Here is a 25578-nt window from a genome sequence, read left to right as displayed (position 1 = left end):
AAGGCTTAATCTGTTCTTCTTCTTTTTCAAACTTGATTATTAGAAAGTTGTCTAATAAAGTTAGAATTCCGATAGAAGATTTACGAATGGAATATATAATGGGTAAAAAAATTGGCGAAAATTTGAGATTGGGAATCGAATTTAAAATTGTGAATTTTTAATTCGGAAAAACGGAAATAATTTTACACCATATGGCATGCTTGAAAAAGCACTATAACTGCAATGCTTAACAACAATTATACAAATTATACTTAGTAAACAGTTTTGAGCATTTTGAACCCGACTTTCAAGTATTAGGAAGAAATGAAGGCCAGAAAAAAGCGGTAAAAAGATCTGATATTCATAATGTATCCATTGCAAGCATCGCAAGCAGAGCTTCTTGTTATAGGCTATTCTTCCTACATATTAATGGGTACTCATCCTTTTTGATTTTGGACTTATGGATGTGATAATTGTCTGAATTTCAAAATTTGTTTTTCTTTTATCAACGGACAAGATTTCCGGTCCCAATCAATAGGCAAATCTGATTACACGACGTCGTTTGGTATAAATACCTAATCAGCGCGTTTGTATTGCGAATTTTAAACTGGGTTGTTTCTTTTACGGTAGACAAAAGTCGAAAATTCAGTCGAAGTCATTTTGGCTAAACTTTATTATTACTGTATTATTCGGCACCAACTCACACTGACAATTGTTTGGGAGATTTGCATATAAGTGCCGTTTGGTTTTCAATAAATGAGTAACATAGAAACAAAACAATTTATTTGTAATTATTCCCAATATGTGATCGACATCCCCTCAACATTAGTGTGCCAATAATAGAAATTACATAGTCCAAAGCTAATACACAAGTAAGCTGTTTCCCCCCACCCAAGAAATTAATATTAAAACGAGAATGCTTATTAAATTCAAAACCATTTTTCTTCGATTACTTTAAAATTACTGAATAATGTCTTCCTCGAGTAGCTGGCCAATAAAATTTGTATAATGTGACTCGTGGTCATGTATTGCCCCTTGTAATAGCATAAGTCTAATTTGGTTGCCTTTTGCAAGTTCTAAAGTGGTTTGCAGCGAAAATGTTTGAGCATTTTGGTCACCCCACGCCTGTCCTACTCTTGACCAATCCTTTGTATCAGTCTTCACTTGCAATTCAACTCTTGCAATTGCATTGTGCTCACTAAGTCCAGAATAAACGAAAAGGTATTTGCCGGATGTAGGGGCAACGAATATTCCGTTAGTGTTCATGGCATTCCCCAAGTTTAATCTAAACAAATCGAATGGAATAGGAGCGTTCAGATTCATGTGATAGGATGAGGTTCGTTGCGCGTGAAAATAAACGGGCGATGTTTTTACGTCGAAGTAGCCAATCAGTTTTTGAAAACCTAACCATCGAAAGTGTACATTAATTTGTTTGCAGTTTTATTTTCTAAAATCTATACCTGCATCGTTGACTGATTTCGTAAAATCGCAGTAGACGTTGTCGACCGTTTTGTTTCCCATCACTGAGAACAATCCACTTTTCCGGTGGCCAATTTTTTGCAGATCGTCACAAGATTTGGGCATTCGACCGATGCTAGCAGCAGCACTTTCTGGAAAAGCAAAAATAAAAATAAAAATTCAGCCTCTTTTTCCAATCTCAAGAAAATTTGAAAATGTAGATTGGACTTGCCATTATTTGTATCTTTTTTCATATTTTCAACTGTAGTCATTACATTGGCCAATTCTTTCTTTACACTCTCGACGCGAGATATGTGCGTTTCGTCCAAACGCTGCGTTGTCTGTACTAAATCCGCTTTGGTGATTAAGCCGGTCATCTCTTTTTTAATGTTTTCAACCGTGGTCTTCATATTTTCAAACGTGGCCATAACATCTGCCAAAAGGTTAGCTGATGTTGAGTTCAACTGGGAATTCTCTGAGACATTGGTGGAATTATTTAAGTCAGTTATTCTTTGATCTATAAAAATTAGTAAGAAAAATTTACCTTTCAACTGATGCAACTCTTTCTTAACGTTTTCGACCTCGGTATGTGAGTGCACCAAATCGGCTTTCGTGGCTGAAAATATTTTATAATATAATTTATCCGAATTACCATAACAAACTAATTTGATTTTGAACTTACTTTTCAAATCTCTTAGACATGTTGTTAACAGTATGACATGAGATCCTAGCGTGTTTTGCATACTGTGATCGTTGTAATTAGTGAATACCTGCTGCTGATTTCCTGCTTTTTCATCGGTCGAGACCTTCTGGGTAGGCAGGTCCAGGGGAGTGTTGTAATGGTAGTAGAAGTAAGGGTTGGTCCAGGTGGTTGGTTGCTGGTCAGAGGCAGACAAACCGTCGGCCATCAAGGAGACAAAGATCAAAATAATCTAAAAGGTGAATTGAGTGATCAATTTAAACAACGGCATGTACGAATAGAACTAGTATAGTATAAAAAATTTATGATTAATTTTTAAATTACCGTTTGCTTCATCGCTGCGATGTTTATAGTGGATCGCAGTTTTTATGGCGACGAATGATGGAAAACTGAGTAAACGGTCGTCCTTTAAATAGTGCAGATTTTGCATTGCCTTGTGGTTGCCTCCGGGTAATTTTCTATTTAATCGGGAAATCAGATCAACTGAAGGTTAAAAAGTTTGCGTTTTTGTTCGTACTCATTCAACTCATTTGCAAAATAAAATGGAAAAATTTATTGATTTACTGATGCCCTTGTGCATTCAATAACTCTTGAATTTGTCCACACCCAATTTATTTTATATGGAACGAAAATTATTCAAATTTAACTGAATCAGTCCTTTTAAGGGACGCATGAATTTGTGTACTGGTCGATACATCTTCTAGTTTTATCTGCAGTCTTCGTGACCTGTCTGAACTTCGTGTTTTTGGTCAGTATATCGTCACTATTTTGTTGATTGCCTTGACGAATAAACTTTTTTTTCCTTTTCGGATAACCTGCTGAATGTCACGAAATTTATTTCCTTCTATATCAGAAGCAGGTGAGCGCCCATTTAGATGAGGATTACTTTCTTTGAATTCGTATCATGATCATAGATTCTCATTGATGGAAAATATTGTGTGCCCTGTACGAATAGTTTCAATAACGATGGATCAAGAAGAAGAAAGCCAGGAAAATTGGGAAGGGGAGAGTTTTCGTTTTGGTTAATCTATTAACAGGGGGAGTTTGCCGTTTTGTTGGTTTTTGCCTATTTAGAAGATACTGAGTTGTATCAGTAGAATCAATAAGTGTTAAAGAAACAAGAAATACCCTTTTCCTAATTTTTAATGGTGTCGGTAAATGAACTATAATGATATCTTTCTCGATAAGAGATATCAACGACATTGGTGTACACTTCCATATTGAGAACTAGTGATCGCGTGTGGAGTTGATGGAGACGAGTGAATGTTGAAACATTTCCAACCTTTTTGGGTTATCTCTACCGGGAACTCATTCCCCGTGTGAGCAGAAGCTAATGCTTGTTGAGTGAAGGTGGTTGAGTTTGTTGATTTCAGGTTCTTTCCGAATTAATTAAAACCAAAAAAAGATGTTTCGAAGTCATCGAATTCAATATCGTGCTGATTAACCCAATGTCATTCACGTACAACTTTTCCTTTTCGTTCTTCTTTTACGGTATAGTCATTCCATCTTCCTTCCCTCTACTAGCTCATTTCCATCTTGTGCTTTTTTCAAACTCCTTATTTGAACTCGATGTCTAATGTTTTTCACAAAGCCAAGGTGGCGTCTAAATCCACTTTCTGCATTATCTGCATGAAAATAAGTTATTTATAATGAAGTCATTTACAGCTAAATTATTTCGTTTCTGGCATTGTAGAGTCTTTCATAGTGTCCGTTATTGCCATCTACATTTTGATAATTTAGCCTATTTTCTCGTCGCTCCGTTCTATTGTCTTCTCCAAATATGAGAAAGAACCGGTTCACGTTTAAACATAATCTCGGATCAATTTGACTGCATATTCATTGGGGCTTTTTAAATCTTTCATTTCCGTGACTCTGTGAGCCAATTGTTTCCTGCGCTTTTCCTTTAACACTACGTTTCAAAAATTGTTCGAAGAAAGCATTGTTCGAAGAAAGAAAGAAAAACGTCGTGAACAAAAAGAGGAATGTTCTGTTCAACTTGATTTTGAATTTAACAGTACTATTATTTTCATGATTATCATTAACTTGTCATAATTAATAACAATGTCACCTTTGCTTATCCCGTTTTTATTGGAAGCAGCGTCCGCACTGGGAATTAAATTTAAAATGTCTTTCAATTTTTTCAGTTACATAGGGAAATTTTAGATTTTAGTTTTTACCACTAGTGTCCTTTTTCATATTTTCGACCGTAGTTACTACATTGGCCAACTCCTTCTTTAGGCTTTCGATAGTAGCGTGTGTTTGAGCCAGTTCGTCTTTTGCACCTAAGCGCAAAGTGTAAGAATTTAAGCGCAATTGTAAAGAATTTTTTTCATCAACTTTGACTGTTTTCATACTTTAAGCATTATTACCTTTCAACGCATTCAAATCCTTCTTGACGCTTTCGACCTCGGCGTGTGTTTTAGCCAAATCATCTTTCGTATCTGTAAATCGTTTCATAGCGCATTCGCGGATTGGTGGAGTGTTGATGTTGGAGTAGAAATAGTAAGGGTTGGTCCAGGTGGTGGGTAGCTGAGCAGAGGCCATCAAAACGTAGGCCTCAAGGAGACAAAGATCATAGCAATCTACGCATACGATTCAGTTAGTAACACGAATAACTTATTTCAAGGATATTACGAATTCATTTTGGTTATTAGTTTGTAAGAAAGAGACGAATTTTGACTTACTGAGTGCTTCATGGTGATTGACGATGCTTGTCGGGAGTGAAGAATAAGCGACGAATGCTTGATAATCGAAAAAGATGGGTCGTCCTTATAGTGTATAATGATATAGTGCGGATTTTGCTTCGTTGACCAAACAAGTAATTTTTCTTTTGCTATAGAAAATCAAAATCAGCTGAAAGTCGTCCACCCATCATGGATGAAGGATGCATTTATTATTTTATGGGTGACCGTGAAGATGCGTGTCTAAGTTGACTATTTATTTTATTTTATTTTATTTATTTATTTATTTATTTTTTTCAAAAATTTACTTGTGGAAACGTTTGGTTTACCGGTATTTAACTCTTGGCCTTGTGCTCATGAACTGACGATCCACACCAAATGTGCAAAATATGGTAGGAAACTGTTGTTGTCGAGCTTGCAGGATTTTTCAAGGGACTGGCTAAGTTGTGCTTCAAAATATCTTCAGTAGTTGAATAAGCAAATTTGGCTGTTTTTTTTCATTGATCGGAGCTGGTTCTTATAATCTGATAATGTGCCCCACCGTGTCGCCAACCTTATTATGTTATTCGTCGTCGGTCTTGAAAAAACACCTCTTTCCCGTTTTGGACATTTTGTTGAAATTCACGAAATCTTATCAAGCTACTGAATCAGCAAAGCTAATGCAGAAGCGATGTATAATAACTTTTAAGGCTTCTGTTATAAGTTTCTTTTTTTTTCAAACTTAATTATTATAAGGTGGATGTTAAATATATGATGTTTAAAAATACATTTCGTTTTATTAATAGAAAATTTACGGATGATGGTTACTAATGTGTAAGTTTAAAAATCATGCTGGTTGGTTTGATGATTTTTTATGACGAAACATTGAAACTTTGGTCGAAGGGAAGCGGGAAGTAATTAAGAGGATCGTGAGATTTGTTGTGTTGGATTATTCCATCTAACCAGAGCTTGCTTTAGAATCAATGATTACCTAGTATAATGTTAGTTTGTCCTTATTGTCAAATTTGCCAAGTTTGTGACCAGTCTATGTGAAGTAAGTAAGTAAGTATTAGATTTATATAGCGCCTTTTCCATATTACATGCTCAAAGGCGCTTCATTTTATCGAGATGTGTTACACATCATAGTATATTTATCGTCATGTTTCTTGAAAGCAATCAAGAATCTGTGTCGGCGTGAAGGGCATATTAACCGCTTTAAAATTTAATTTGCACGGGCATGTAAAAAAGAAAAAGTAATGTAGCGGGCTTCAAAATGATATTTTTCTCGATTAGGAAGAGGAATTTATTCCAATGTGCGCTTCCGTAGTTAATTTGTATTCTATTCGCTTGCAATTTTTGGTTAGCTGGCATAAAACTTGTCGCTGTGGATAAACAAAAGCTGAAGATTGAGTATTTCAGTAATTTTTTTCGTGCAGATTATTTCTGTATTAAATTAAAAGTTGTTAAATGTGTATGGGATCAACGAGTTCGTTTCTCAAAACTTGTTTGAAAAAAAGCAAAGATACTCGTTCAATTTTTGTTTCTTTATTTTTAAAATTTAATAATCAACCACCACCCATTAGATTATGTATTCAAGATAATTCCCGTTCTGGTAGTATTCTGACCTCCTTATTGAGTTTGTTACTTCGTGCTAGATTTTTTGTATGGCATACAATTAAAAGAGAAGAGATGAGGGTTTGTATGGCATAAAGGACGGTGCTGTGATTAATCAAATCTCGTGACATTTTGGCGATAGCTTCTCTGTTGAGTTGGATGTGATACTTAATTTGGATATGGGATATCACTTCGTTTTTATTTGTTTGAGTCTTTTCGTGTGTCGTAAATTTTTATTTTGTTTTGCTGCGCTGATACTCATGCTAGTCATGCAAATCAATTTTGGGGGCAATAAGGAAAGTCTATTAACTCGCATCGGCGATGACACCCCCCTCTAATTCTTAAATTGACTTCTCCCTCTGTCTTCTTCCTGCCGGATTCTTCCGGCTGGATCGCTTTAATAACGAGACCAACAGATATCGGTTGAGATAATGATCCTTGTTTTTGTTGAAAACGTAGCTCTTCACAATTCTGACGCATATTTGAAGTCAGTTAGATGGCTAAATATGGGATATGATAAGGGTGGAACCACCAGTTGTTGCCGGATTTCAGTTTGTTGTATCAGACTTGGAAATTAGCATGGTTTGTATATTTTTGTTGCATGGTCCATTGGGTCGTTTGGTACGTGTGGATTAAATAAGGTATCCTACCTTTCTTTGTCAGGAATACTTCAAGTCGATGGAACGTGCAGTTCTGTAGGGAGAACTTTCATTTCCATAAAAGCTTAAATTTTCTCGTAACACCCTTTGATTTGACATATTTTCAGCTCTATCGTTTATCTATTGGCATTATTCCAAAATTGAAATTATGGGGAATTTTCCGATCTCCTTTTTTAGTTGACTACGGTTGACTAGTTTGTTGCGAATTTTTATATGACACATACCCTGTTGCAGTAAGGTAAGGTACTGAATAATCGAGAAAGCGTGAAACACAATACAATGAGGGAAGTGTCTCTTTTGTTCAATATCGAGGTGTTTTCTTAAACAATGAGTCAAACTTTTTTAGCTTCTTCTCCACAATTTCTTTTTTTTAAATAAATTGAACTGTTACAATGTTACTTAGGCTGTGTGCGTGACGTGGCATGTACTTATAAAAGTCTTAATCGGTCGTAATTAGTTATTCAAAATAATGGTTTGTGATGTCTTTTTCTCGGACTTATATGGCACACAGTTATATAAGGGAACCACATCAGAAGAAAATAAAACCATCGCACATGTAGTGGGAAAATCCAAAAGTCCTCGCCCTACAACCATTTCGGTCTATCTGATGAGGAACTAGTCTCTCAGAATAGACAGGACGCAAAATGTGTAATCACGAATATATGATCATTTATTTCGTGTTTCGTGTTCATCGACAGCTACTGATGACTACCGATGACTTTAGTTAGCCAAAAGATGTCAACGGTCATCGAGTGCTATTCCCAAAACTGGCTGATAATCTAGTCTCGTATTTCTCTGGCAAGTTTATTGTTTACTAATTTATTCTTAGTTACACTTTTGGAAAGTCAAATTAAATCTTTCAGGGTTGAAAGAATAACGTTGATAAAGTAATTTTTCACTTATAAATTAAAGTGTAAAGGTTACTTCTTATTTTTATTTATTTACGCACGTTCATTAATTTTACCGCACGCTGCTGTGATGAATCAGATCTCGTGGCTCACTCTTAATCTTTTTATCTTCCGGGTTCTTCCGGTTTCTTCTGGCCAGATGGCTAACTAAAAGAGACCAGATATTGGTTGAATTTATTATCCTTGTTTTTTTTGTTAAAAGCAGAGCTTTTCACAATTCTGACACATGTTGATTGCTCTTCTATTCTTTTTTAGATGCAAAGGAGCAGTAACAGCAATCCACTTACCTTCTTGAATTCGGATAAACGGAGGACGGGCAATGGCAAGGATATGTATGAGAAGTCGAGATGATGTCAGAAGTAAGTTTTATTTGCATATGTGTTGGTTACGTAGAATTGTAACGAGTTGAAAGGAACTCGTCGACAACGCCTCCTAAAAGTGTCCTTGACAATTCCTGGAGAGCCATAATCAAGCAATGAAGCATCTTCATCAAAGCATTGCATGAAATAAACTAAAAATTTTAATTAACACAGACCATAAAGCTATTTTCTTAATTATTATTTTTAAATTTTAACAAAATTGCCGCTCAAAGAAATAAATAACAAACACGACATCTATCGATGGGGATTAAAAACGTTCAATCTTGTCTGCAACTGCGAAAAACGTTAGAATCAAAAGTGTAACCCATCAAGGCTGCAAGCATGCTGCAAGCGTGAGTCGCGAATTGAACAAACATTCTATACGTAATCGGTATCGCCAGTCAGTTAACAAAATTCCACATAAGTAACGTTAGATTTTTTTCTACAATGATGAATGGTGATCATCAGGTTATCACCTTTTTGTGCATGTTTTCTAATAGAGCAAACCAATGACGCGTACCCCACGCCATGGCAACCTCGTGGCCGTCATATTATGTTGACTTTCACTTTGGACGATGTGGAGCTCTTATGGATTTTGGGAGGGTCTCTTCGAATATAGTGTGCAGTTTCTTCCTCGTGTAATTTTGAACAAATCTATAGCAGTGATTAAATTGGTAAATGAATAAGGAATATTTTGATGTAGGGGAGAGCGGGGTTGGATGGGACAGAGGGGTTTTATGTATGTTCCTTTAATGACAGAACCAATTTCTTTTAGCCGCTTTAGAAAGATTAAATAGATGCCCTTAATGTTAATTTGAAACATTTTCTTAATTCTGTTTATTAAAACAGAAATAGGAAGTTACACTCGGTGTTACTTTTTTTTGTCCCATCCAACCCCGCTCTCCCCTATTTATTTTTTTTAATTCACGTTTTTTTTATAAATAAATGAAACGTGTTGTTTACGTTTTTAGAGTGTTTTTGTTGTCAAAAATGAAAAATAGAAAGTGCTGTGTAAAAGGCTGTGGTAGTACAAACGGAAGAACAAAGAAGCTAGTTTTTTTCGATTTCCAAAAGTCAGACAAGAAGAACAAGAGTTAACTGAGTTCAGACTTCTTCGTTGGCGAAAAAGAGTTAATAATCCAGATGCCGAATTTTATGAAAATCTCGTTGTTTGTGACAAACAGTTTGTCTTGGGTAACATATTTTATTTCTTCGTAAAGTAAAGATAAGTTAAAACATATGTGTTGTTTATTCTGGCTATTTCATAAGGTTGCCCAAGCTATGAACGTGATGTGAACAGCCCTGATTGGGCACCTTGTTTGCTTCTGGAGAACACATACTGTACATGGGTTTCTAAACCACTGGACAGTTTTCTTCTCTGGATCCTTGTTTTGAATCTTTTCCCAACTTCCTCTATCAGTTTCACAATGAGAGATATCAGGCTGAACATTTCTTCAAGGCGTCTTGCTTTCGTCTCCTCGTTGGTCAATAGGTCGTTTAGCTTCACCAGGTAAGCGCAGGCAAAATTAAGCAATATCAGCAGGTTATCAAAGTTCAGTACTGACTCCGGTTCGTACAGTGAGAGTTGAATCCATTTCTGATCTTCGAGTACTTTTTTCAATTCGAAAATGATTAAATTTAGGGCATTTTACGAATTCTCTGGATTTACGACAAGTTGTTCCAAGAAGGAAGATGTTCCAAGGAGCTCAATGAAAACTATAGAGCTGAGATAAAACCGCGCGAAGAATCTAGTCGGGGCTGCATGATGGTAAATTCACACAATCCATAGACGATAAATCTATTCGGGCACGATCCAAGCTTCTACAATATCCTTTTACACATGATAAATGCTTGTGTTTTTAGAATTGTCTGGCTTTTTTCCAATAATAAATCAAGATCTTGAAGGCTTTGGACTTCACACTGACTCTTGAATAAAAGCTTTTGTGCTTCCGACTGAGGGTTAATTAAAATCGGAACAATCTTTCCGTTCGGAGGGAAGCGAATTTTTGCAGCTTTTTCAAACATCTTAGTCCATAATTGAAGGTGCCAGGATTCCCAAACATTATGCTTGCAGATCCGACGAGATAGAATACATCAGCAATTTGACTTTGATTACTGCTAGCTGGTAGGATAAAACCTTCATCGGCTGTCTGTTCCTCGTCTTTCTCCAAAAGGAGTTGATAGTAGTTGACGAGACATTTAACCATTTCAAGCTGGTCTGTGACGATAGCAGCAAACAAAGCTGGTATTTCTTGATACGTAGTCCCATTGCTTAGTGTAATATTTCAAATGTTTGTCACGTCAGTTTTTTCAAGGACCAAAATTTTATTTTCCCTACGAAAATACGTAGGGAAAGGGGTTTTTCACGTGATGATGACTGGCCAATCAGGGAATGGAGTATGCCCTTAAGCTGACGATGGCATGTTAAAGATGTATTGAACGTTCATCGAGAGGCCAAGTTGACTAGCAGTAATCACAACCTTGAAATCTTGACAATTTTCACAATGAATAAAAAGTCACCTAACAGGGCTAAGACTGTTTTAAAACAAACAGGAAAGAAAACAAAAACCGTGGAAGAATTGCTTAAATTAAATCTAGGTGATGACAGTTCAACGTTTAGTTCGCTGGTGTCTCCTGCAAAAAAAGACGATGATACAACTGCCAAAAATATAATGAGACTAGTACAAACGTTAAAATTTGCTGGAATAATGTGAGATCCACTACTCAACTGAGGATTAATGCTGAAGCTACAGCAGTTTTCTTGAGTATATATGTTAAATTGTATTAGTTACATTTTATGTATGTTCTCTACAATCCTTTATTTCCACAATGCAGAGCTCGTAGGAGAGTTTTGGTCCCGACTGTGTGACACCAAGACCAAAAATTCCTTAGGAAATTGCCTGTGGCAAGCGATTGCCATCAAATTAGATCAAAAAGGATTCAAGATAAACACAGCTGATCCCGGTAAATCAGCCCAAGAGAAATGAAGCAATCTTAACAAAGAATACAAGAATTATGTTCTTTAGCCAAATTAACAGGTGGAAGGGAATAAGATGTTCTCGATTACAAGCTCCGATTCTTTGATGAGATAGATACAATTCTAGGTATCTAGTTTTAGTCAATGTTTGTACGAGCCAGTTAAATGTGAATTGCTGTGTTTGAATCATATAGGAAAGGGAAATGCAGCGTACCCAGAATATGTTGGGTATTCATTTCTGGTGAAGCAAAATCCAACTCGATTGGGGAAAAATGCAAATAAAGAAACTGATTCTGATCCTGATCCTTAATGTGAAATGGTTACTGGCCTTATTCTTAATGTTCTTTTTTTTAGTCAGCAAAGAAAATCAGCCCCTGAGTAATCCGGAAGCAACCGAATGTTGAGTTGACCCAAGTCAAGCTCCAAAGTCTAAGGACAAAGACCATGTTTGAAAAATTCAATTTTTTTATAATGAAGACGAGTCAGACTTCAACGATAGTTTCACCAAGACGAAGAAACCTAAATTTAGCAAAGCAACAAACGTTACAACGGTTATTGAAATTTTTATGACCAGCAAATATGAGCGGACTGCCGAGAGGGAAGAGAAAAAGAAGAGAAATGCTGAATCTGAAACAAGCAGAAGCGTCATGAAGATGCTGTCCTATTTAGAAAAATTGTTCTTCTAGTCTCTACTAGTCTTTTCGGAACTAATATAAAAAAATAAAAAATACACTAGATTTACAGCGTATGTGCTTCTCTGGCATTTGAAGATGTGCGTTGTGTTCTGACCGTTTTTGCTGTGTTGATTTTATTTTAAACTATCAGTTCTTGTTCATGTAGAGCCCTTGATGTAACGGTCTACATTCTTCAATAAAGGAAAACAAAGACTTTCTTTCCAGAAAGATTATGAACTGTATTTTTGTTTCAGAATGTTTTTTTTTTTCCACGAAGGGAAAACAAGAATTTAGTGAAAAGCCCGTAATCTATTGTTAAATAGTGGTTGGATTCTCCCACAAATGAAGTCTCGTCGTTTTATAACACTTTCGTTTAAAGAACCCTTAGTTGGATCGGTCAATCGTTCGGGATTCACATTGCAATTTACACAATTTCCATCAATTTTAAGATCACTATTTTGAATACAAATGTTGTGTTGCACTCAGGAGGTTTACTACACTGTTCAATGGATGGATTGATTCAAAACTTGAGTTCTTCTAAATCGTTCATTCAGGTCACCAAAAGCCTGCTCTTTATCAATCCTCGTGCTTGATAACTTGTAATTAAATAGTTTCTCGATTTGGGTAAAGGTGCTCTTTCATCTTTTCGTTTTTAAGGAACAAACACCACTTCAGTAGAGGAAAATATGCAGAATCACCAATTATGTGATATTTTCGAGAATCACAATACGCATTACAATTTGACTTAAAGTTTTGCTTAAGGGTAGATTATCTCCAAATAAAAGAGTCGTGATTCTTTCCAACGAATATGTAACTGAACTGACGATCAGCTTTGGCAATTGCCATCAGAACAAAATTTCAATACTGCAGTCAATTTTGATAAGATTTCATGTTCTCTTTTTTTGGGTGAAACGTCATATGACTCCCATCAATAGCTTCTATAACCTCTAGCTGGGATTCCTCTTCTTCTTCAAACTAAGCTTCAGTACGTTTGATTTATCTTCGTGTTCTGGGCATTGTAATAAAGTTGGAATGTTGATCAAAGAAGATCACCATGCTAATAACATTATAAGCAGTGGACTCGGTTCTTTCAATCTTGTCAGCAAACACTCTTTAATCATCTTGATTGCCTAAAAATTGAAGAGTAACAAGCAACATTTCAGCAATGGAAAACGGTTTTGGGCCACTATGATAACACACTTCACTTCTAAAGTCTTCAATGTTTCAGTAATGAAGTATCATGTTCAATCAAAACATCAATCAATTCAATTTAACAGTGGAGCGTGAGACTCTACAATGTTTCAAAAATTCACAATATGAGTACAAGGTTACAACCCGTAAGTAGTTTGTAGTTTAGTCCAGTTTGTTTGGGATCTTTTATCAAACTGATAGCTAATATTTCGTCCTCGTCACTTTCTAATGAATCTTAGATCTGAATCTAGAACTGACTTTAATATTGGTTGGATAAAAAAGCACATCACTACAATTATCATCGTTTGACCTTGACTTCCCGTGCTCAATTTAATTCCAAAGTGTTTTTTTTAACATATGAGTAATTAGTAAATCAATTGCTTGGCACTGTCGGCAGCTTTTAGGAATAAAATAGCTCTTTTTTATTAACCCCATAGAATATAGTATTATGTGAATTTTTGTACGGCTAGAATGGAATTGTCATAGGTATAGGGACTACACTTCCAAAGGAAAGATTACGATGGCACAATTTTCCTCTAGCTCTTTTTCTAATGATGCTATTTGCCAAAATTAATGCAGTAGTGCATCATATTCCCTATTATCTCTCCCCTATTAACTCACTACACAAGCACCAATTGAAATTTTTGATTTTAACCATACCCAAAACTTCCAGTCTGCATAATAAGCTAGAATATGACTTATTAGATTTATTTTTGCATTCAATTCTGTATCCGACCCTATGAAAATTTGAATAATGTTCGCAATTAATCGTGTGTGATCCTTTTTGATCTTTCCTGGTGGCAGATTCGTACCAGCGAGTCTACAAGGCTCTTTCGATCGAGTTGGTCAAGGATTACGTTCCCGATTCGTGGATTTTTCTTGTCCACGTCAAGAGACAAAAGAGTCACATGCGGGAGTTGGTGTTGCTGCACGAAGAGTGCCTGCGGCTGTAGCGCATTGGAAGCGATTTGAATATGGAGGAGGACTTATATATGAAGAAATTTGGCATTAATTAAAAAAAAAACCAAAACAACCGAACGAGTATTACAACATAACACCCTCAAACCAATCTCTCGTCAGCGAGATTACAAGCGTCATAAACGGAAACTTAAATGAAGACTACGATGACGCAGAATGTAAATGTCTTGAATATTTACAAAGCGAAGATAGAATCATTAAAAGAGCTCTGCCGCCGTAAGTTTAAAAAATAACTATTTTGTTATTCACTTTTCCCCTTACTTATGAATTTTTCAAATATTAATTTTTTGTTTTACACAAGGTCGCTACACGAGGTTGATATCCCGGCGTAATGTCTGAAAAATATTTTTGTTTTTGCCCTTACCGCATAATTCCGTTCCATTTCATTGGGCAAATTTCACAATCAGTTGGCTTACTCACAATTCTTCTATTTCCATTACCGATTCTGAACAAGCCAAAACGAAACAAATAGTTGAAAACCCGTTTTTGGACACAACCTTTGATGCAGAATCGGAAAGGGATAGCCGAATATTAGTTATTTTATGCACAAAAAGCTCTTCTGGATATCCTGTTGTTACAGATTCAAAAGATACATTTCAAGATCTTAGAAAATTCAATCGAGCAAGCAGAAAAGTAAGTGAAACATATCTAATATATTAAGAATAATCAAAAATGATTAATAATGAAGTCAAATATGAAGATTGATGATATGAAATATGAAGAATAGGAAAAAATATGAATATGCATTCGAATGAAATGAATATCGAAATGAAAATGAATGTCAATGAATATGAATATGAAAAAGATATGAAGAATGATGATTAATAATGAAGATGAATAATTAAGAATAAATGGCCTATCTTAAGGATAATGAATGTTTATTTTTATTACTAAGGACATTTTTTTGGGTTTAAGTAATGATGGACCTTTTGGAAAAAGAAATCGTCCTGGTTTCCCAACTAACATGGAATTTGTTGGTAATTTCAGTGCTAGAGCGATAGTGACTCCGGCGATCAGCTCCATGACTGTTAAATTACCTGGAGTACCGGAACCGAGTCACACAATCTCCCGTTTAACAGACTTCGCAATTATGCGCTACAAGCCTGGGGACACAATTTTGATTGTGTATCTTAACCAGCCACCTTGACTATTTCTCCCCAACACATGGTAAGTCAGACTGCGTTGATTTATATAGCGTGAATGGGCTTTTCTCAAAGTCAATTTTTAATAACAAAGATTAAAAAAAATTATGATGCGTTTATTTCAGAACTTTTCACGCGAGGAATACCCAAAAGACAGCTTTTACATTTACTGTCATTGTTTGGAGTCCACGTTCAATAAGTCTATGAAATACGAGACAATTGTAAAATGCGAGGATTAACTTAACGCCATCCGAGAAAACATGACGCTATGCGCAATTAAGGGAAGTTCACCAACTAGTATCCATACTTAATTGCTTCTTGTGATGTTACTTGTAACCACTATTAATTATATTAATGTTTCGTAATTACAGTTTGGTGCAAGGTATCCCCCGTCTGCCCAGATTTTCGTCCCTTTGTATTGTCATTCTCTCCCTGTCTCAGCCTTATTTTTTCCGAGTCACCACCTTTAAACCCTAAGAAGCATTGAGGCTAATAGAGATCATTTTGAAGATGCTGGGCAGGTAGTCTTTGTTCTAGAGGCTTCTCAAACCATGATGTTTGACTTAGAAGAATGTTGAGGTTTTAATAAATAATCGTGCTAAATTGTTTGCCAATATTACTTATTGATACTATATTGGGGTTTCTCTCTTTAGCGAGACTTTTCAACCCATCAACATTTTACGCAGTTCAATTACGTAATGAGACAGCAATTGGATTAAGTTCAACAAACCGTCTGGGGATTCTGAATAGTAATAATATTCCTTTGGAGGTTAGTAAACCATGTTAGTCTCTTATTTGATTATTTAATTTGTCTCTTGATTCTAATGTAGATGACAATAACTCTGTCAGGCTCATTTCATCCATCAGGCGTTATTCCAGTCACATCTGAGGTTGGAGTTACAGTACTTTCGTTTGACTTTCAACCAGTTCTAGTTGGTCGATATTTTGGTCAACTGGAGTTCAAGTTCTTCTATTCTAATATTATTTTATAAACTAATAGTGTAGATCTTATTGGTTTCGGAACAGAACAGTGATGGTTGATGAGTCAAATGTCGATCAGAGCAGTCTAAAGTTTATAAATTCTATTTTCAAAAAAACATGCCAACAATTGTTGTCCAGCCACGTATCTTCTCTTTTCTGTCTATTTATTTCTGAATCACCTTATAACCCGCTAATAACGTGCCATGAAAGTTTCCCAGGGAAAATAAACAAGAATGACCAATTTGTCATTTCTAACTTAATCGTCAGTGCATTCATTAAATTATTTACGATAAATCCAGTTGGAATTCCATTTCATGCGACTGCATTTGTTAAGCCAAATTTGACCTTTTGTAAGATTGTAACAATTTATGGTACAAATGGTGTGCAAAGGGTTCTCATCTGTCAACAAAATATCAATCAACAAAAAACTGTCAACAAAACCTTGGTGCGATACAGATCCATATGAAGTGAGGAATAAACACAAAAGATTTCGAAACTGATGACATTTCGAAGCCATCAATATAATGTGGTCCGTGAGATTCTTACAATTATTAATTTCAACGAAAGAAAGAAAATGAGATGCTTACAAAATAAACAAAATATTGGATGGAAGAAAAATGGAATAAAAAACCACAATCTATATCTAGATGCTTTAGTTGAGTTAACCCCCTTCACTCACCCCTCTCCCATGGGTGCGTGCAATCCCCCCGCTCGACCACTCTTGTGGCCGGCTTGAGCAGAGTCATCCCCGCATACTTAAAAACTTAAATGTAATTTTCATTTCGTGCACATGAAATTATTTATGAAAATAATTGAAATAAGTTCGTAAGAGTTATTTCATCAAATGTATTTCATTTCCTACTTCTCCCGAGCACTTGCATTGGCATCGGTAGAGGGGAGAGACGCGTTCAAGGCTGAGCCGCTGAAAGGGGGATCGATCTACGGAAGAAGAAAAATGGTGAAGAAAATTTTTTTTAAGTGGGCCTGTTTCGTAGGGCCCGATTTCGTCCGTCATATTTGTCGGGCCGATTTCGTCGGGGCCTATTTCGACCGGTCCTATATCTCCGCCATTCCCCATTTTTTTTCTTTTAAAAATCGACAAATTAATCAAAATTTCTAGAAAAAAAATAAAGGATAAATAAAACATAATTTAAAATACGCTGTATTTATTTCATGATTTTAAAACAAATTTTACACATTAAAATTGTCCTGTACATTTAACCCCTACATTCTGGTGGTGAGATCATGCTTGAATGGATATTTCCTCGAAAATTAATACCCTATTTGGAAATCTCACCGCTAGATGTGCTGTGTAGGCCTACCGGCAAGAATGATTTCAGGATATTTTTTAAAGAAGAAATCGCACCCAATCTCAAAGAGCAACTCGATCAAAAAAAAAAGTCGAAAAATGAAACAGACTTGGCTCGCCATATGAGTGGTGCTACAAGTATTCTATTTATATTGGGCTCTATCGGATGTGTTTTCTTTTGCCATTTTATCTGGCAACACAGCATGGCTTTGCGCCTTGGTAGCGCGAGAACGGGGAGAAGAGGGAGGAGGGCGTACGAAAAAGGGGGACTTACGTTTCCTCTTCTCCCCCATTCGTCCCATTCTTCTTTGGTTAAGAAAAAAAATATTTCTTCGATAATTTTTGTATGGAATTAATAAATTAAAAAATTAATGGACTTTAATGTCGTCTGAAATCTGAGTTGAGTCAACTTTTAAATTTTAGATTTATTTATTTATTTTATTTTGTTTTTGAATTTGACAAAGCAACTGCGCCAAAAAGAAAAAAGTGCGTTGTCAATTTTCACTTAACGAACTCCGTGAGATAATGCCAGCCATCTCACAGTACCAACAGGAACTGTTTTCTCTTGCCAGATGCCACCATCACGAGATGGTTGAAAAAATGAGTACAATTTCTCAAACAATTTTTTTGATTAGTTAGACGTATAGACGTGTCCAGCCTTTTTATAAACGAACAACACTGACCTTTGACAAATTTTTTTCTTCATTAATTTCCTCGAAGGAAACATTGGAAACTTCCTCGCAGTCAAGTGAAATCCAATTGTTTTCCACTTAACGATCTTAGATGTATGATATACCTAAAGAAACCCAATTATAGGTGTACATTTTCCTTGTTTCTCTCTTTTGTCGTGTTCTGCATTCTTTTAAAACCTGAATATAACATTTGGAATTAAATATCCTTAATGATTACTTTTATTACAAAACTTATTATCTCTTATTTCATATGAGAAATCGTATTCTGCACTATCAAAACAACTATTTCAGGTTCTTCTTTCTTCGTTGTCAAAGTTCGCGTCTAACACATATGTAATGTAACGTCAATCTGGATTATTAAAGAAATGTATCTTGTCGGCAACCGGGGTCGTTTTCAGAATGGCTTTGTTTGCTACAACATAAAACCACTCAACCATAGTCTTTGTTCGATTTTAATTAAAATTGCAAGGGTAGTGCTCAGATTATGAGCGAAGTGAAACGCAGAGAAATGAGAGATAAAAATAAAAATATCCAAGTCTTCGTCCGAATTCGGTGAGGGCGTTTATTTTTCTAACTGTCTTTTTCCAACTCGACATAACGTTATTTTTTTCATGAAAATTTTTCAGGCCTGTTAGCTCGCAAGAGAAAGCAGCCCGTTCACCCATTGTGGTTGAAACTCAAGCTGGCAACAATAAAGAAGTGCAGGTGGTTGAGAAGAGTTCGCTAACAAAATCTTCCAACTTTGATCGGGTCTTTGGGACCAATTCAAAGCAAGTGGATGTCTATAAAAATGTTGCCGCTCCATTGGTGGACGAAGTGCTGGCAGGCTATAACTGCACTGTATTTGCATATGGACAGACGGGGACAGGCAAAACTTTCACCATGGAGGGTGAAAGGCATGAAGAATTGTCATCTTCATGGGAGAATGTAAGTTTTTCGAAAACAGAACCTGTTCATAGTTAAGACTTTGTTTTTAATTTTGGTTTGTTAAATCTTTTAGGATCCATATTCTGGAATCATTCCTAGAACACTGTCACATCTGTTTGATGAATTGAGGATTCAAGAAGTTGAGTGTACAGTCCGTGTTTCATTTATTGAAATTTACAATGAAGACATCTATGATTTGCTGTCTGGAACTGAAGACACTACCAAACTTCGGTGAGTCATTCTTTACATTATCTTAATAATTTGTATGACCGTTTAGTAAAAACACATTTGTCTTTCCATTTGTTTAAGCTTGTATGATGACACAACCAAGAAGGGCTCAGTCATTATCCAAGGCATGGAGGAGGTAACTGTGCACAACAAAAACGAAGTGAGTTTTTCCTGATTTCTATTGTATTCCATTCCAACATTTTAAGGCTGCTTTAAGTCCTTTGTTTACCATCTGTTATTTCATGGTGATTTATCTTACAGGTTTACAGTATTTTGGCTAAAGGCTCGCTCAAGCGTCAAACAGCAGCCACGCTAATGAATGCCCATTCAAGTCGCTCGCATACCATCTTCTCCATCACTGTTCACATCAAGGAGAACACCGACGACGGCGAGGAGCTCATGAAGATTGGCAAACTGAACCTGGTCGATTTGGCCGGGAGTGAGAACATTGGTCGATCTGGGGCCGTTGAACGCCGAGCTCGTGAAGCCTGCAATATCAATCAATCGTTGCTGACACTTGGTCGTGTTATCACTTCCCTCGTCGAGCGTGCTCCACACATCCCATACAGGTGTATAATTGAAACGGAATGATTCGACCGCGCCCAATGGCCACAAAAATGGATGCGTCATTCAACGCGTTAATAACGTTAAAATGGAAATGTTTCTCTCTTCTCTTGGAATCATTTAGAGAATCGAAACTGACACGCTTGCTTCAGGACTCTCTGGGCGGCCGAACTAAAACGTCTATCATCGCTACCATCTCGCCAGCGGCCGCCAATCTGGAGGAGACTCTATCAACCCTCGACTACGCCCACCGAGCCAAGAACATCACCAACCGACCCGAGGTCAATCAGAAGCTCACGAAAAAGGCCCTACTCAAGGTAATCATCGCATACTTGAGTGCGCGGAATCCTATCAGCTTTCTCCTCCGCCCTCATCCGACTTGTCTCGAAATATCCTGGCCGGTTTTAACGACCTATCCCACACTACTTACTGCCACTGCTTGGCTTGACTAATGACATGGGCCTTTCCACACACACACACACACACGCAACCATTTGTATTTAAAGTTGGTGGTGGTGGATGTTATTAGGAGTCCGTCTAGAGCAGTTTAGGTATCGTCCCTTACCAAAAGAGAGAGAAAGACCACACAATCAAATGCTGAGTCATTCCTGTTTTCCCTTCGAGATTCCAAAGTTATTTTTTCTCACTGGAAGGAACCAAATAGGAAGAAAATCGATTTTTTTGTTTTTCTTTTGGGGTTCCTGGGATGTCTGCATGGGGTGTTTATGGGAGAAGAAGGAGGAGGAGAAGTCGGGACAGATAGTCGGTCCCGCCCGTGGGTAAAAGGTGGAGTGTCTACAGAGGAAAGGTGGGGTATTCTTAGGCCAGAAAGGGCACGCGGACCGACTGACTGTGCGTCTGTTGTTGGCACTTGTTTTTGTTTGTTGGAGTTCCGAGGATTAGACCGGGCACACTTCAGTGGAGAGACCTCCGCCCCTGTCAAGGTTCCAAGAGAGTGTCACGGAGAAGCTTAAAAACATGTTAACAAGACCCAAGCAGTACCGAAGCGATGTCCTGAAATGGCCCTCTATTCTCTGGAATATCAAGGTTTATGAAAACAATTTTTAGCAGCAAAGCCATAAACCCTAACACAACGACAAAAAAAGAAGTGAAAATCCACCCACCAATCCAGAAATTTTATTAAACAGCTACATTGTGGAAAGCTTCTTTGACTTGTGGGTGGTTTACAGATTTAAATTATTTACTAAGGCATAAAGCCAACCCCTCCCAAGAAGTGCATCATGCAGCAATAAAAAAAAAAACATAAAAAAGGCCGAAGAAGTAGCCAGCGAAAGATATAAGTTTTGAAAGGGCTCCTTGTTTTCCGAGAGATCAAGGTTTATAAAAACAATGATCAGCAATAAAGTAATAAACGCTAAAACAACAACAAAAATACAGCAGTCACAATCTAACCACTGCGGGATAAATTTCCAGCAGTAAAATCCATGATGATGTTGGCAAGAATGTCAAGTAAACCCAAAATTTGGATTTTCACTAAGGACTTGATAGAGCCATCTAAACTTAATATTATTGGCTGTTGTTGCTGCTGCTGTTTGGGGGAGGGGGGAAGCAACAGTCTGGAAGGCAACTAAACCAACCGCGAGGGGCCATTAGTAAAACCACACCCTCCCAAGAAGAGTGTCATGGAGAAGCTTAAAAAACATGTTAACAAGACTCAAGCAGTACCGCAGCGAAGTCCTGAAATGGCCACCTATTCTTAGGAATTTCAAAGTTTATGAATACAATTGTTAGCAGAAAATCCGTTAACCCTAAGACAACGACAAAATATGAAGTGACAATCCACCCACCAATCCAGAAATTTTATTAAACAGCTACATTTTGGAAAGCTTCTTTGACTTGTGGGTGGTTTACAGATTTACATATTTACTAAGACATAAAGCCACCCCCTCCCAAGCAGTGCATCATGCAGCAATTTAAAAAAAAACATGAAAAAGGCCGAAGTTTTGAAAGGGACCCCTGTTTTCCGAAAGATTAAGGTTTATAAAACAATGATCAGCAGTAAAGTAATAAACGCTAAAACAACAACAAATAATACAGCAGTCACAATCCAACCACTGCGGGATAAATTTCCAGCTGTAAAATCCATGATGATGTTGGCAAGAATGTCAAGTAAAGCCAAAATTTGAATTTTCACTAAGGACTTGATAGGGCCATCTAAACCTAATAACATTGGCTGTTGTTGCAGCTTTTTTTTGGGGGGGGGGAGGAAGAAACAGCCTGGAAAGGCAACTGTAGCAACCGCGAGGGCCCATTAGTAAAAGGGGGCGATCGTCGCAAACCCAACAAGCCAATGTACACCAATTTGAACGATTTTTTTTAAGTTTGGAATTTGTATTTTTTTTGTTCAATGGACACAATTCTCAACAGAAATTCAATGTTACACACAATAAAACACTTTTTTTTTCTGTCGTAGGCCCGTGCAATGGATAATTGCAGGAAACCGCAGATGAAGGATTTGGAAAAGAAAAAGGTGGTACAGAATTTGTTAAAGTAACAGATGGTGGTGGTGGTAAAAATAAATCAAAGGCGAGGGAAGTCATTGATTCATTCAGTGGAAGGCCATCTTAACCATGCATTCATATCCAGCATTAAAATAAATAAATTTGAATTTTCTGTCTCGTTGAGCAACATCTATAATAGCCTCATCTCCTTTGACTATTTCATCCATGGTAAAAGGTTGGGATACTGTAATGATGCAAATCTTGTTAAATTTCTTAAAATGTTCAAACTTCCAAATCATTAAATCAGACAGTTTCAGCTTCAGCATATTTGTCAGCCTAACATTTCTTATCACTTATTTTAATTTATTTGATAACAGATTACAAATTATGTCACTTTAATTCTCGCATTTGTCAGCGCCATGCAGACATATCATCTTCCAAAAAAGAAGAGTGTCATCAACGTTCCTTTTCAGCCCCTTTAAAAAATTTATGTAAAGTGGTAAAGTTAATTTGTTATGTTTTAATAAACACCTACTTTAACCTTTTGGAAACTAAGGTGGCAGCAATTCGACTTCCTCGTTAGGTAGTCCCAGTGACATTTTTTTTTTTAAGTTACATAGTTGCAAAAACTGTCACGAATAGATTCTATAACCATGAAATTTCCCAATATTGTAAATATTTTCATTATGACATCTAAAGTGGCGTATTCTTTTAATTAGTATAATGCGGAAACATAAGACAAAAGAAATCGTCTCCGTTCGCCAGGATTGATTATATTATAATCGTTCTTTTAACTTTTAATTCCCCAGCTAATTTCTCATTCTCAAGACGGCGACGACGATTAAATTACGTAACAATGTTGGAGTTTTTAACCAACCTATAGTGAAAACTGTTACAATTTAATAGGTTATGGGCCCAGACTTCTTTTTAGCCGAATGTTACTTAAAAACTGATCTGATAACTAAAAAAAGGGGGATAATTTTGCGAACACATGTTGAGACAATGTAGGAAACCTCTCTCCTTTTTTATTCACAGATCATCCAGCAGTACAACTGCTGAAGAAGTGACAGTATGGATCCAATGCCACGTATTGATGTTAAACATATTGAGAAGTTTGATGGAACCAACTTTCAACAATGGAAGCATGGACTTACCATATGCAACTCGAACTCAGTGGACTCCAAGACTTAGTCGAGGTAAATGTGCTGTCCTTCAACAAAGGAGATTCTCAATTTAAACTTAAACCACTTGATTACGATCAAATGCTGTTCATGATAAATTAATCGAACAATGTACCTTTTGTCAAATCTCCCCAGGGCTACGATAGACACCCTGATGAACAATATGCTGAAGATGCAAATTTTGAGGATGAAAACAATCACCCGATTCCAATCAACATTGATGCAATCAGACAATGGAAACAAAGAGACTGCTTAGCTCGAATTATGATTTACCAAACTAATGATAAAGAACGTCAAAAAGGTATCAATCTTTGACAAGCAATAACTGAGACAAGAAACTAATTCTTCGTGTAAAACTTTAGGCCTCATGATATGTAGAACGGCTAATGAAATGTGGACTAGAATGTCCACTCAGTACCTCCAGAGAGCAGCCAATAATAAACATCTACTACACAGAGAATTCCTCTCACTGAACTATCAAGAAGGCACAGATATCATGACGCACGTCACTGATATTGAAACAATGGCGTCTCAACTGAAGGAATTAGATGTTAACGTGAGCGACGACGAAATCGTGGCCAAGATCTTGTCCACCTTTCCAAAATCATTTGAGCATATGGAAACTGCATGGGACAGTATGCCAGTCGATGACAAGACACTTGACAATCTGAGAGCCAGGCTTATACAAGAGGAACGAAAAATAAAACGAAGGCAGTCTGAAAGCAACGTACCTCGACACGAAGAACGAGAAGCTTTAAAAGCAAACTATCACCCTCCACGACGAGATGCACCCAACGGCCACCCAAGCAACAAAGCTCCGTTCAACCGATCTGAAAACCACCAGTACAGGACGAACCGCTATTGTTCTGTATGTCACCGTACAAATCATTGGACCAGAGACCATCGACCAAGCAAACGCGACGGAGACACAGATGAAGAACAAGGTGGCTCACAGAACAAGAGAAACAAAGCAAATGTACCCGAACCGAAGGCAAAGAATTTTTCCTTCGTATCTATTTTTGGTCTTGCATCATCGTCAACAATGAACTGGTTTGCCGATTCCGGGGCAACTCAACACATGTCCGATCAGAGACACCTGTTCACCAACTTCACCTCGATTACACCCGGAAAGCTGACCATAACCGGAATTGGCAAGAAGGTTATTTATGCCCATGGTAGAGGAGACATACCAATAAAGACCAAGATCAACGGCCAACTTATATCAGGAACCATCAAAGATGTACTCTTTATACCAGACATAGGTATAAACCTAATCTCCATTCCTGTCATCACTGAACTCGGGTACAAAGTCACATTCTCTGGTTCCGACGTAGAAATTGTTCATGGCGAATCTCTCTTCATGGTTGGAAGGCGTGTAGGCCAATCTCTCTATCAACTGGATTTATTGACTCAAGAGAAAGTAAATGAGAAAGCCGCGATCAGCAGTGGCGCTTCGTTCGATGTCTGGCATGAATGCCTAGCTCATGTCAATCATGACACGATAAGAAAGATGATTACATATAACTCCGTCGTTGGACTGAATATAATTGGAGAATCATCTGCTGCACCATGTGACCCCTGTATTATAGGAAAAATGCATCGAATGCCATTTTCAAAAGGAAGAGAAAAAGCAGAAGAAGATGGTGGAATTATCCACTCCGATCTTGTTGAGATGAACGTCCCATCATCCACGGGAAAACGATTTTATTGCATCTTCAAGGATGATTTCTCCGGATTTAAAGCTGCATACACCATGAAACACAAGTCGGAGACACCAGACTAATTCAAAGCATTTGCCGAACAAATGTATACAGATACTCGCAAGAGACCTCGTATCTTTCGGTCAGACGGTGGAGGAGAGTTTAAAAGCAACTCTTTCGAAAACTGGCTGTCATCACAGGGGATCTTGCACCAAACCAGCGCCGCTCATACCCC

General features: G+C 37.1%; 2 protein-coding genes across 2 annotated transcripts; one reads left to right on the top strand and one right to left on the bottom strand.

The window, feature by feature from the left end:
• Positions 1-634: 634 nt before the first annotated feature.
• Positions 635-2520, bottom strand: LOC124197394. Its single transcript, XM_046592837.1, has 6 exons — positions 2462-2520; positions 2120-2369; positions 1982-2053; positions 1670-1912; positions 1440-1589; positions 635-1382 (listed from the first exon to the last, which is right to left on the bottom strand). Exons 1-6 carry the CDS (start codon positions 2471-2473, stop codon positions 940-942), a joined length of 1170 nt encoding a protein of 389 aa, XP_046448793.1. The 5' UTR covers positions 2474-2520; the 3' UTR covers positions 635-939.
• A 16182-nt stretch (positions 2521-18702) lies between these two features.
• Positions 18703-20471, top strand: LOC124197770 (kinesin-like protein KLP2). The gene is made up of 6 exons (XM_046593318.1): positions 18703-18833; positions 18908-19208; positions 19282-19439; positions 19518-19596; positions 19698-20005; positions 20125-20471. The coding sequence occupies exons 1-6, from the start codon at positions 18766-18768 to the stop codon at positions 20450-20452; spliced, it is 1242 nt and encodes a 413-aa protein (XP_046449274.1). The 5' UTR covers positions 18703-18765; the 3' UTR covers positions 20453-20471.
• Positions 20472-25578: the final 5107 nt, after the last annotated feature.

Source organism: Daphnia pulex, chromosome 7 (assembly GCF_021134715.1).
Source record: "Daphnia pulex isolate KAP4 chromosome 7, ASM2113471v1".
In the NCBI taxonomy this organism is placed as follows: domain Eukaryota; kingdom Metazoa; phylum Arthropoda; class Branchiopoda; order Diplostraca; family Daphniidae; genus Daphnia; species Daphnia pulex.
The sequence above is the reverse complement of the archived record's forward strand: the minus strand, read 5'-3'. Positions and strand labels throughout refer to the sequence as shown.

Excerpts from the sequence above, each read along its gene's own strand:
- LOC124197394 (XM_046592837.1), bottom strand. Across the intron at positions 2,054-2,119 it reads ATGTCTAAGAGATTTGAAAA|CCACGAAAGCCGATTTGGTG; the intron begins GTAAGTTCAAAA and ends AAATATTTTCAG. Across the intron at positions 1,590-1,669 it reads GAAAAAAGATACAAATAATG|AAAGTGCTGCTGCTAGCATC; the intron begins GCAAGTCCAATC and ends TTGCTTTTCCAG.
- LOC124197770 (XM_046593318.1), top strand. The coding sequence starts at position 18,766 with ATGAGCGAAGTGAAACGCAGAGAAATGAGAGATAAAAATAAAAATATC. Across the intron at positions 18,834-18,907 it reads CAAGTCTTCGTCCGAATTCG|GCCTGTTAGCTCGCAAGAGA; the intron begins GTGAGGGCGTTT and ends AAAATTTTTCAG. Across the intron at positions 19,209-19,281 it reads TGTCATCTTCATGGGAGAAT|GATCCATATTCTGGAATCAT; the intron begins GTAAGTTTTTCG and ends TAAATCTTTTAG.